A 13847-nucleotide genomic window follows, 5' to 3' on the forward strand; every position below is an offset into this window, starting at 1 on the left:
GTGTTTTGGAATAGGAGGAGAATTAGAGAAAACAGAGAAAAATCTAGTGACTCATCAGGGTAACAAATGGCAAAGACATGAATCTAGGGAAATATGGATGAATAATAAGCACAATAATGGCAATGCTCACACYTGGGCAGCTTGTCTTTGGTCTTTGGCTGATATTACAAATTGTGATGATTTACTCACACTCAGGGCATGAATAAGAAAGCCTTGCAGAAGGCATTCATTTGGAAAACGGCAGGAACGATTCAAACAGCAAAGCATGAAAAAATCTGGACTGCATGCTRGCAATAATGTTAAACCAATAACATCTGAATGACCAGCCCATCTCCACATGCAGCATATAGAGACTAAATCAAAAGCTGCTGCTGCTACTGAATTTCCACAGAGATCAGATTAGCCTGGATGCTAATYCCCACTGTTAATTTTCTGGAAGTCAGTAAATGATGGATGATGCTATTTGCAGGTAAGAGACGGGCAAGAAGACAGCCCGTCACCCAGGTCTGGGCTGCTGGAAGTCATTCACACAATGATACAACCGAAAGCTAAGTTACACATGCAGGAATAAATAAATAAATAAAGGTGGAGATTCAGCTCAGAATAAAAGGCTATTCTAAAAATAGTGACTCTGAGCAGACTGTAGCACTCAACAATAAAATTAAATTCAGGGGAGCATCCARGTCACATGCCAGAAACCAAGAACCCTCTTTGGCAGGAAACTGGGTCCTCAACAATTGCTTCTATTTTACACCAGAACCCAAATCAGCTTTTAAAAGTCTGGCAAGAGATMAAGACAACAAAGCTTTGTAATGAAGTCCTTTATCTGGGTGCTTTGCATCTGTCAAGGCTGCTTTTAAGCATGGATCCCCAGATCCCAGGCTGCCCTCCCAGCTACAGGGCCACTGGTTAGGTCAGTCTGTGCTCCCCATGCCTGGGGGAAAAGAAAAGTTGTCCTGACGATTCTTTTCCCCCTCCCCTCAAAATAGTCATTTAGACACACATACACAAAAAAAGTTTTTGCTTTAGCAATCATCATCAAAATAAACATATTTTACACAACCTCGTCAGCTTCAGCTGCCAAAAAGATTCAGCAGAAGAAAAGTTAGGAAGATCCATGATTGTCATAAACAGGCATACATGCATTAAGGAAGCAATTTTTATCTCTCCACATGCAAGACTGGCAACTCGGATACTGGTCCTCACTACACAATTCAGATTTTTTTTTTTTATATATATATATAACAATAACAGAAAAAATGGAAGGATACTGACAGCCACAAGACAAATGATTCAATAGCTAATGGAGACTTCAAGTTGTGAATCTATTTAGCTTATAAATAGAAGAATGAGAAGTGACCTGAAGATAATTTGCAAGTTTGCGAGGAAGGCAAAAAGAAAGCTATTTTAGTGCACAGAGGTATTTTTTTTCCATCACCTTTTGTCCTCCTTTCCCAATCAATCCCTTTTATAGGGAAGGGTCATTAAGCATCGAAAGATGCTGCCAAGGAAAATGCTGGTTTTGTCACAGCTTGCTATTTTCCAGCAAAGCCCAGATGCCTTTCTGGAAGATGTGCTTAGACAAACATAAGTCACTGGCAGGTAATGCCTTCTGTCCTTAAACTCTTTTAGTTGTAGCTTCCTGGCTAGATGCAAATCAGTTGCAAACATGTAAATTAGCTTCTTCATTTATTTTCCTAGGTCATGAGCAGCAGCATAAAGCTTGGAAAATGATGGCTAGAGCATTCGTGTCTGGCAGGCACAGCTCAGCTGAAGTGCACATTCAAGAGAAAAAGGTAAAAATAACTGATGCCTTTGCAGAGATCTTCAGATTGTGGCTCATTTGGTCTGCCCAAAAGAAAGGAAAGGGAGAAATTGCATCCCTCGTCCTGACACATCTCTTCAGCACACATTTAGAGAGCAACACCTGCCCTGGTACAAAGGCACTGCAGCAGGAAGAGGCAGGAAAGAGCAGGGGGAGAAGGGAACAGCAGGGAAAGCACCACAGCTCCACTGCATCACAYGGGCACTGAACATTTCTCCCTGTGCTACTTGCATTTCTGTGCCAGTGTCAAAAAATGCGTCTTTCGGTCTACCCAGAATAAATCAAAGCGTTTCCTCACACGACCACTCTTTAGCGATCATCAGACTTGGGCAGCAGTGCAACACCATAAACATTGCATCTGTCCCCTGAAACAAAGCAATCTTTGGCCATATATATTTGTAGCCCAGGTATTTTATTTTAATTCTACAAATGCTGCATGCATCCTAGTRTCCATATTCTTTGCAACTCCACATGAAAAGGGCTCCTCATTCATACCCAACATAACACGTGCAATGAGATTTCCCTCAGATGGGTTAAGCTGGTGTAGAAGTTGCTGCCCACATTTCAGACCACAGTTGAATTTTACCTTTCCTGTGAGGCAGGATAAAGGCTTGTAAAGTTACATAGCTACTGCTTTCTGTCTGATAAGGGAAAGAAGATACTTTATTTTCCATCAAATAGATAGTAACTCATGCTGAGGAGGCCTGCTAGTTAAGGGTGGAATCAAGTATCTTAACTTTCCTTCTGTCCAGAATCCTATAAAGTGATCAGAAAAAAAAAGAAGTCATTGTACTATTAATCTTGTAATGACTATTATTGCACAGCAACCAATTTATTGCTGTTATTTATTAAGATGCCAAAGCCAGCAGACCATGAGAAWGCCTCAGTTTATTTAGAACCCGAAGCAGGTACCAGCTGGCAGGTCAGAACAGCTGCAACACCGCTACAAAGATCTGCAACTAGAGGAAACTTTATTGCTTGCCATAGCACGGGCTCGTTTGAAAATCTGCTACCGACAGACCACTCCGGCACTCATTATTCATTCATGAGACTGTCATTCAGCCCACCTGCAATTTCCGATATCCAAGTACCTTCATAAAATATTTAAAGTATTCCAAGAATCTCCTGTTACCACACCCTGGCTGAGGGAGAGGCTGCCTTTAAAGAGGTGCAAACCAAGAACGCTGCTCCCATCCCACACTGCAGCTTTGCTGCATGCAAAAAGCAAGAAACACTGTGCACTAACAATTAGCAAGCACCGTAAATAGTTTCTGCTTGATCATGTCCCTTGTTCTCCTCCCTGTGAGATTAATCCTGCACAAAGGAGCAATGGAAAGGGCAAGCATTTCCCTCATCTCCAGAGCTGCAGTATGGAGTATCAGTGAGCTAAGGAACAGGCAAACCCACCTGCTAACAAGCCAGGGGCTCTGCTGAGCAATTGCCTCACTCATTCCCAGGACACGGTCACCACAAGGGTTCACCTGAAAATCGCCTGTTATTCCCTCATTTGCACTGCCCAGCCATAAACCCAGCTCAGTTCAGGCTCCCCCTGCACAGCAGAAAAGACAGTGTTACTGATGCTCTGCTCCGCGCACCAAAACGCTGCAGAGCCGGTGCCGCAGCTTGGACACTCTTCCTCATGCCACAGAAACCTGGGAGGGGGAAGGGGAAAAGCAGCTAGTTCATTCTCCCCCAAAAGGCCAAAGGAAGTCACTTAAGTCAGTGCATTAATATCCGATTACCATTTGTTAATGAAAGAAAAGATGAGGAGGGGGAGTGGGACGTGACAGCTCTGATTCCAGTAAAACTTGGGTGCAGAAKGAAGCTTCTAGTGACCTCAAGACTCCCATGCTTAGACATTCCTGGGATGCTTCAATTATTGAGTTACCCTGCGAGGGTATATTGGGTTTCATTTTGATCCACAGGCTATTAAACATGATCTATGACACTTTCAAAAGAGCTGTAGTTTGAAGTTCAGCCTGTAACTCCAACTTTTCTTCCATCATTGGTTATTAATGGGCATATGGCACAGGCAGAGCATAATGAAGAGGTGCGCAGACAGGCAGGAGCAAAACGCTGCTTTGTACAAAGAAGAGCTCAGCAGTATCAAGCAGAACTAATTTTACTGAGTTGAGCATCTTCAAACTCAGCTTTCCTATTAAGAGTAGTTCTCTTCCCAGGCAGGTATAAAAGGCCCCTTAAAATATTAGCTGATACGTTCTAACTCCAGAAGGAAGCAAAGGGAAGGCAGAGTAATTAGCTTGATTTCAGTAGAGGAAAATACATAAAATACATGTTGCTTAGGCAAACAAATACAGTATAGCTAGAAATTGGGATGTAGTAGCCAAAGTCAAAAGTACCTAAATTTGCTATGGTCATTTAAGCAAGTTTTATAAGGGAAAGTATATGACTGTAAAGCCAAGAATGCATATAATATTTTTGACGTAGAACAGGATAGATTTAGAGGCTTCCAGTTCTTCGAAAGTGTACATCTGTGAGACATAAGGACATCTGCCTTTATTTTTCCCCCGCTAAACGTAGCCAGAGACTATTAAAATACCATAAGTGTTGACTGTGTTTAAGAGAAATTGGAACATGTAGACAATAGATCTATTCAACAGATATTTTCTAAAAATCTAGTTAATTCAGTATTACTGAATTGCCTTATTCCATCCTCCACCAGATGACCACTATCTCCAACCCCGTGTTTATTTTGAGCTTTTTCAATCCTTCACAAAACACAGAAAAAAACATCTTTAATTTATATTAACCATATCACAAATTCCTTCATTTAATCTCCAAACAAATTCACTTTTCCAGAAAAGGAATGGAGATTAGTTTTCCAATTTTGCCCCTTCTGTAATCAGCRAGACTCTAACAATGGATGGAAAAGCACACACGGCTCCAGGCAACATGCTGTATCTATTAGAAAGTGGTCTAATTAAAGAAAAGTGTCTTTGTTCACACAGAAAGAGCAAGAACAGCTTCTGTGGTGCTTAAGCGTGGTTTAGTCAGTACAAGTTGTAGCAACAGATCAGGGTGGAGACTGCAGCGCAGGGGCCTCCTAATGTCCTTTGCTTCTGCGCTCTCTCATTTTGAAAATAAGGCTTTTTATAGTCTTCCTATCAGTAAGCAAAGATTTATTATCTGCAAACCTTTTCATGATGCAAAGGTTCAAAATCTGTTTTGTCTTCTATATTTAAACTGAAAGCCAGAATGCAGGGCAGGCTTTAGGGTGCCAGCACGCAGGATTTATAAGACCTGGCGCAAGTGGAGCCTGGGCTTCCCCTGCAAGGAGCGGGTGCCTCTGCATGAAACCTGCGCCCGTGTCGGTGTGATCACGGGTGTCAGGAAGAAGAGCCCTGCTGGCTCCCTCGGCCCAGCGAGTGTTTAACCYGGGTGAAGGGCCGTGTTTGCATGGCTACAGAGTCCTTGCGCCCGCGCTGGGTGAGGTCCCACTTCCATGAAAACGCACCTCACACCCCTCTCCCCGCAGGGTTTGGCCCTTTGCTTTGAGGCCACCAGTCTCTCCTGATTTTATTTCCTCCTAATATTTTTCTCTACTTGGTCTCTCCCCTCAGCTTCCTTTCACCGTGTGTTACCGCACCGAGAAGCGATCGGCGGCTCCATTACCGCTAAAAGAATTGCAGGCGAGAAACAGCCCGTGTGAAATCCACTCCACCTCTGCRGATCTGAGCGACCTCGCTCCGCAGGCGGCTCAGGGAAGCCGAAACCCTCATTCAGCCCAAACACAACGGCGGAGCCGCAGCGGCCTCCCTCCCCACAGCTCCAGCCGCCTTTGTAGGCTCAACACGGGGGATCAATAGAGGCCAGGCCCAGCGGGCGCCGAGCGCGCGCGGCTCAACGTAAATCCCTCGCAAACACTGTGCTGCGCTCTCGCCTGGTAAAGCAGGAGGCAGAAAAACTGCCTTTCTGTTCTTTGCTCTTTAGGAGCTGTGAGGCAGTGTGCTGGCAACAGGAATGTTTGGAGTGCAAACGTCATCAGCTCAGGCTGCGGCTGCTACTCTGAGTGTGGGAAGGCACTATGGTACAAAAGAAAATTAGGAAATGGTCAACTATCCAGAGGAGAGAGCCTAATGGTTTAAATTGAGGTGGCATTGGCTAATTTGCTGATGTTGATTTCTGCCCATTTACCTCAATTGAAACTATACCCCAACTTAGCAAAAGCAAGAATTTCTCTCTTATTCTGGATCTAACTTCAACAGAGCAGCTTCTCCCTGGTAAAAACACTCAGCTACCCCCTCACTATATTATGGACCTAAAAACAACTCACTAAAGCCCAACCTATTCTACCTGCTCCTGAGAAGCCAGTCTAGCAGACCGGTAAAGCAGAGCACTGGGATGGAAATGGCAAAGCCTGCCACACCATGAAATCCTAAAATATGTCATTTAGGACTACGGTGGAAAGCAAGGGCACGAAGCAGCTCACATCTCAGCCTCGTCTCATTACCTCTACTGCAGGTTGCAGCGCGCAAATAAAGCTCCTCTCTATTCCCACCACGCGCACGCAGACGCTCACGCCTGATGTGCCGGCAATTCCCATAAAGAGCAAGCTGGAGAACAGGTCAACAATCTCACAAACCATTATATGCAGGCTGGAAGTCAAGCAGGCGTACAGTCCCACCAACATAAAATATGTATTAAACTGCTGCCAGCGTCCAGACCTAGCACTGTGGTGAGAGGGGCTTTGTCAGTGCAGGAAAGCACTGATCCCTGCTTCTGCTGACAGAGACTTTAACTATCAGCCGAGCCTTGATCTACTGCTGCTGTTTTAACAATCGTGCAGGAAGGAAAAAGTGAGACCAAGGCCATGAATTCCATGATTATGTGCACGGATTAGTCAGAAAGCAAAGTATTCTCTTCTTGAAGTACTCAAATTAAGAACTATGTTAGTTTTGTGTTCTTACTACTTAAATCAACATTTTTTAAAAAGCCTTGCTAAATACCTTTAAAAAAAATAACATCCCCAAATACTTTTGTACTGCTTAGTCATATAAAACTGCAGATAATACAGATTAAAAGTGAAGTATGCAAATCTCTCATTAGCAAGGTTCTCAAATACCGCTATAATTTCTCTTTATTATATGCCATTGTGCCACTTCTTCTCATTTTATCAGAGCTCAGATCTCTCTGCTTAACAACAACAATTTATAAGCAATTAAACTACAAACATTCTATTCACCCACTGCAAGATATTGTACCCTATTAGTTTCAAAATACGAGATGTTGGTTACCGTAACAAGCAACTGCTTACTTTCTTACTGAACTTCTGGGCACCGTGCTTTGAGAAACGGCCACGTGGAAGTCCTGGTTAATGTTCTATTAGCTCTCCTGTGGGTTGTGGGCTAACTCCCCATCCCCCTATGGGCTCTGTCTGCCACCTTGCTGCCCTTGAGCTGCCAGCTCTCCCTTCTCCCAGAACACGGTAGTGCTGCCCCCCTCCCACAGAAGCACCTTGAACTCAGCCAGGCCCATGGAATCAGGATGAGATTTTGCAACTCTTCCCTTCAGAATAATAAATAGGGAGCTAACAGAGCACACAGCATGCTTGGGTTTAGTAGGGGTTTCTGCTTACTTATATCTACGAAGTAAAGCAACTAAATGAGGATTCAAGAATTGCTAAACTTCCCCTCCTGAATACTGAGGACAGACAGGCCTTTCCAAAGGGTGGTGCAGCCTTTCAGTTGCCCAAGTCACTGTCCAAGAGTTTCCAACTTTGCTACTCCACGTTAAATGCAGAGGGAAATCCATGCCTGCTCCTCAAGTAGCTTCCCTTGGGCAATTGCCTCAAGTTTTCTATGATGGATGAATCTGGAGTTCTAGTTAATGCTGAAGAGGGAGGGAGGGCACATTACATTAGTTCTACACAACAAGGAAGCAGTCTGACTAATCACATGAACATCAGCAATCACAAATGACTGATGCTCCAGATATGTCAGTCACGGCGATTCGGCCAATCTAACTGCCACATACATCAGTGCAAACTCTACTGTTGATGCTCCTGTCATTTGATGCAGCCCTCCACAGAAATGCCTGTCAGAGGTAGATACTAGAGTCAGTAAAGCTGTTTGTAAAAACTTGCTCATGTGAGCAAAGGTCACAGAATCAGTTCTTTAATACTACTCTTTAAACATACACAATAAAACTTTGTTTAATTTGTTGTCAAAAAAATTCAAAGGCCACAGAATCACATCTCTAATATTACTCTTGAAACATACAACAAAAATGAAATAACATTTTAATGCATATGAAAAGTAAGAAGTATAGCACAGAAGGAGGTTGGGCACTCAACTGACAACATTTTGCACACAAATACCAAGTGGAAATTCACTTGCAGTGACATTCTGGGGACCTTCCTCATGCAAAGCCCCGGCTCCTCCACATTTAGTGCTGAGGTGGCAGCCTACAGCATTCTCCTCTAGCTGCTCCAGAACAGAGGGCAAACACCATCAACACACTCCATGGCAGGTCCTGTTCTCCCTCCCACTCAGACTTGCCCCTGCAGTCAGCAGGTATTTTGGATACAGGAGGAAGAGGGAAGCGGGTCCTTGATTAAGGTTTGATTTACGCCACAAAGACCACAAGAATCAGAGGTTGCCAAGGCAACGCTGCTTCAGCCTCCTTACATTTCTGCTTTGATACAGAGCCTCTCATTATATAAATGTATCATAACACGAGTCAGCGTGACAGGCTATTTTACAAATATGCCTTCAGTTAGCAGAAAGCTATATTCTCTTCAAGGGGGAGGGAAACCAGGGGTAAGGTTACCGTTTATTAAGGGGGGAGGATAACATTCCCAGCTACGCAGGCTTTATTATGAAATTACTTGCCAGTGGAGAATAACCACCTTACGCTTGTGAAACACTCTGTCTCCCAAGCCTTCTAATACAGAAAACATTTCACAGTATTTGGCCTAAATTCACAAAAGGTCAGAAAGCAAAGAAATGAAAGGTCTAAAACTGATATGCTAGAATTAGGACTAATTGAAACTAAGTGCTGTGCATAAAAGCTTTACTGAACCACCGGAAATCTCACGCATATAATGTTTAGAGCTACACGCCAAGCGAAGCCCAGTAAAGCCTAAAGGACCCATCAGGAACYCACCGAAATCATTTAAGCCCAGTTTTGTGAACTGAACTGGTACTTCTCCACTGCACCAACACTTGATAAGCCATAGTCTACCTACAGTTACGCTCCAGATCTCTTGCCAAATCCAGGCTCCGTAAGGCTCAGCATGAGGGGGCTGTTGGAGACTGTTACTTCCATGGCTGCTTCCTTGTCCTCTAGACCACAGTGAGGTTGAGCAGACTACAGGCTGATCCCAAGCATGCAAGACATGGCTGGCTGGGCTGGCAACAGGATGCTCCAAAGCCTTCCTTGCTCCTTAGCAGATCCTGGGTTTTCAGATGACTTTTTAGCAACAAAATTAGTACTAATCAGCGTGTTCTGCATCAGCTGGAAACACACCAGCACAACCGAGAAAGGCAGCCTCCACCTCTGAACTTCTACAAGGAAGATTGCTGCAAGTAAGAGGAGGCATGGATCTTTGTTTTTATTGTTAAAATGGGAAAACTGGAATGGGCTGTGTTTAAAATGTCTATATTTACCACATACTTGCACACGTGGCTTGCAGCGAGGAAAGTATAACTGGAAATTGCAACTCCGTGACACACTGGTCATCCTCAGCAGAAAACAAGGCAAATTCATTGCAAGCTTTATGGCATTTCCAAAAGGAAGAGAAGCAAAGACACCACCAGGGGGCACGTGCAGTACTAGCAAAGCAATTCCAAAGCTTGTTCCTTCAGCCCAGGAATCACATCAGTCCGAGATCAGAGGCTATTGCCCCGATTTGGCGATGACAAAACGGCAGCACTTCGGTATTTCCAGAGGAATGTCACAGCCGCTCCCCATTTACCAGAATGTGCTGTTTGTATGGCTTCCACTGGAAGAAATCCCTCCTTGCTTTTGGCGAGGCATGTCACTCAAAAAGATGCTTTCAATCACAGCTTCCTTCGCAGGTTGTTCCATTTGCAGGCACTTAGAGTAGTGCAGCAGGTTGAAGGCACAGACTGCCTCTGACCAGCTGCAATCCCTTGCTGCACTGCACAGCAAGCAGCTTCCCTGTGCAGCTAACTGCTGAAGCAGGCAGTGGAAAGTACAAAACTCCGTAGTTACAGGCAGAATTCCCCGCTCACCCAACAACACGTGTTGCTGGTCGTTCTCAAGTGTCCAGGTGATGACTCAAAGGCCCAAGCACAGGCTGTCCCACATCCTCCACATTACACTCTCCCATCACCTTTCTATTTTGCGTGTTTGAGGCTATGAAAAGGGCAAATCCTATACCTAAAACGAAGGCTCCAAAATCAAAACGCAAAACAAATACCCACGAAAACCTAAAAGCCAGAGTTTATTCAGGACATCTAGGAGAGGAGACTGAAATGATAACAGGATGTATCTCTGGGATCCAGCCAGCCCGGATGCATCTCCACATACAGCCACGGGAGCTGGAGAGGAGCCAGCAGAGCAGAACACCTGCAAACCTGCATGGTTATTGCACGCAGGACTATGCAAATTCCTTACAAAGCTGAGGGCTCAAGACTAGGGCTATTGGCAAACAGCTTCCGCCAGCACTAAAACTCACACAACTAACCTTTGAAGACAGTATATTATTCTGAACAATATGGCTGAACAAGCAGTTGAATAAAATCAATGACTCGCTCAAGGGATTTTTGAGACATATCTTCCCTTAATTATTGTCAAATATGCAGGCCAACAAAACGGATGATTGATCTCTGAATAAACAGAGTAAGTGTGGTGTTAAAACGTTGTGGAAAGACAGATTGTAAATTAAAGCACTTTACTGCTCATTTTCATGAAGTAATGGGAATATTCAGGGAATATTCAGGCAGACACAACTGTATACATCCCCACCTGCCTGTCAGTGGCAGAGGGCTGCAGCCTCTCCCATCTTCAATCTCCTGTCCCTTACACTTTGCTGGTAAGGATGCATTCCTTCTTGCTGGGCTATATATTTGTACTGATTAATGTAATATTAATTTAAAGACTAAATTGTTTACAGTAGCAACACTAGGACACAGAATAAAACCACATTAGCTGAGGGGGGCCAGAAAATAAAATCTAAATCAATCAAAAGAAAATCTCACAGCTTTATCCTGGGTGATCCTGCTGTCATTGTGTGTGTTCAGTGATCCTTGTTGTGCCCCAAATTGGCGCTCAAAAGCCAAGTAAAGCACCCCAGCTCTGTCCCCGCAGAGCACCCAGGAGGCGAAATGCTTTACTGAACTGCTCTCGTTCTACAGCAGGCTCATCTCCATCACCTCTGTCCAACAACCTCCCCAGTAACGCCTACAGCAATGCAACTAACAGCCATCACAAGCTGTTTCCTCTTTTCTAGCCCCCCAAAACTGAGAAATCTGTGCCAGTGTGTTGCTTGGCTGGGGAAGTTTTGGTCTCTTTTGTGAGTTTAGTTTGGGGTTTGAGGGAGAAGGAGACTATGGTTTGGTTTAATGCTTTGCCAGAGGCACACAGATTGACATACATTTCCAGGGTACATCCATCTGTTTCAGCAAACAAACTGAAGCTAAGCATTTATTCCCCACRCTGACTGGAAGCAGTGTGACAGAGTGAAGCAGTCAAGAACAAGAAACGTATCAAACTTGCTCCCTCTCCCCCATTAGAAGATACCTCTCTCACACACACCACATGTGCCAAAGGCACTTCATGTGCTTCATCCCTTTCTTCCTCAAACACCTCCCCAGCACAGGCATGGCAGTAACAACTTTAGGTCTTCTACACCTTCCCACTGCCCATTTCAAAGTCTCACCCCTTCCTATGTACAGAAAGAGGCCTGTAGCTGTGCATGGCCCCTCCACTGCAACAAGAGAAGCCAAGCCCCACRTGAAAGGATCATAACCCACCAGTGCTCTGGGAACATAGGAAAATCCCCCCAGTCTGCACTGTGGCTGTGCAGGGCTTTCTAGTGCAAAGGCTAAACACRTCTTCCAAAACAACACAAACACTGGGGTTAGAGACGTCCTCACCTCAGTAGACAACAGTATCTAGCATTAAATTAAAGGCAACTCTTGTGAAATAAAAGCTCCTAGAAGAGCCAGACTTGGCTGGAAGAATACATGTTCTGTCTACAGTACATACCTCAGTGTTCAAGTTTTTCATAACTAATAAAAGGGAAAAATACAAATGCAAAACACTGAAGCTGCTCAGAGAAGGGCAAACAATGAACTTAAATTAATTCCTCACAGAACAGCTTATTCAGCAATATATAATAGTGTCTAATGCTTTCATAATTAAATCTTCACTACTCATTCCCTGCAAGTTATTTCAAAAAAAAATTTTAAGAAGTTCATCATCTTCTACCAGAATGACAAAGACCTACCAAAAAGTTCAAAATTAATTATTTTTTTCCCATTTTGTTTCGTGTTTGGGCTACTCAACATCAGAAATGTATTCTTAAGCATTTCCTCACTTGCATTACCTACAGATAATGCAAGACAAGTCCCAAGGACAAAGTCAAGTGTCTGAAACAGGTAATAAATACTCTGTCTAGACAACAACGTTCATCTTCTCTTAGTTCTGCCATCTGCTAACAGCTTGGGTAGTAAGCTGAACACTGACGAATGCCCACATCTCTTACTTTAAAAAAAAAAAAAAAAGTTAGCCTTGTCTAAATGGAGAACAAATGCAAAAATCCTCCTAACATCTATTTAAGGATTAAATCAGCCTTCTATTGATAGATTAATGGCGGGCAAAGTCAGGAGCTATTTCACATTCTTATCTGGTCAGGAGCTATTTCACATTCTTATCTGGCACACAGATAAATCAGCAAGCTACAGATAACGCTTCTGATGTGGCACTCACCAGGTGCAGCTTCTGCCAAAATTCAGGTCCTTCCTCCATTTTTCTTAGGCTTGGTGGAATGTACCAAAAGCAAACGTTCGCATACTCCGGCTGAACAAGAGAAAAGAGATTCCTTATGAAATATAACAAATGGGATAGAAATACACATTACAAGTGGTCAAAAGCTTTCCAGTTCATATTTTTCAAAATAAAAGATGCCTTTGAACTTAGATCTTTTTTTTTTCTCCATCAATGTCTCCTTTCCATCTCACTGAATGTTCCCCTTCCTTTTTTTTTTTTTTTTTTTTTGAAACCAGAAATAGTTTTCACATTGTCCACTTCTCTTCCTACTGCCAGAAAAAAAGGAAACCTGTTGAGGTTCCTTTTTCTTTTCTACTCTTCTATACATACTTTAACTCTGCTTTGCTCACTAAAATTTTTGATTAGGAAAGAAAGTGCAAGAGAGGTATAGAGAACTTCTCTGATAGGTTTCAAAATTGAAGCAACTATAAAGGGAAGAGTGCATTTTCTTTTGCTTKTCAGTGGATATTTCCTGCACTGCTTTTTCCACAAAACACACCTTAGGAATTCCTGATTTTTGACACCATTTAACACATGCACACTAGGCCTTCTTCTACTGAATAATGCCAATCTTCTTTYATGTCATACAACGTACAATGTATTTCACAGTGCTGGAGCTAATGCTGGCCGTCTCCATTTCTAAGTTTTATAAGGATCCCAAGGCCCTTGGCATGGCACTTTGCCATATTTTCAATACATCTTGTCCACGTATCTGAGCAGATCTTTTGAGCAAAGCCAAAGGAGACATCTCTGCTTCCTTCCAAGGAAATTTTGCCTTTAAACTTGACTGAGAGTTAACTGCAAGCCTGAGTCATAACAACGGTTGTTTTTCATGCATTAAAGGAAAAATTTTAAAAAAAAGGAGAGAGAAGAAAAGAAAAAAGGAAAAAGGAAAATGTGGGGGACAGCACAGGGGGAGGAATTTGTTCCTATGAGGCTTCTGTCTCATAGATGCTTGAAGAAGTGTTTCTAGGAGGCCACAGCAGGAAACAAGAGCAGGCTGTGCAAATTTGGAAGAAGCTTTGTTTCATTCTTACACATAGCA

General features: G+C 43.3%; 1 protein-coding gene across 1 annotated transcript in view; it reads right to left on the bottom strand.

The window, feature by feature from the left end:
* The window catches only part of GADL1 (glutamate decarboxylase like 1), a 65623-nt gene that overhangs the window by 19536 nt on the left and 32240 nt on the right, over positions 1-13847 (bottom strand). The window contains exon 14 of the mRNA XM_026045495.1: positions 12743-12832. Within this exon, the coding sequence (XP_025901280.1) occupies positions 12743-12832 (90 nt within the window). The remainder of the gene's footprint in view (positions 1-12742; positions 12833-13847) is intronic.

Source organism: Nothoprocta perdicaria, unplaced genomic scaffold (assembly GCF_003342845.1).
Source record: "Nothoprocta perdicaria isolate Ctin4 unplaced genomic scaffold, notPer1 scaffold_40, whole genome shotgun sequence".
Classification (NCBI taxonomy): domain Eukaryota; kingdom Metazoa; phylum Chordata; class Aves; order Tinamiformes; family Tinamidae; genus Nothoprocta; species Nothoprocta perdicaria.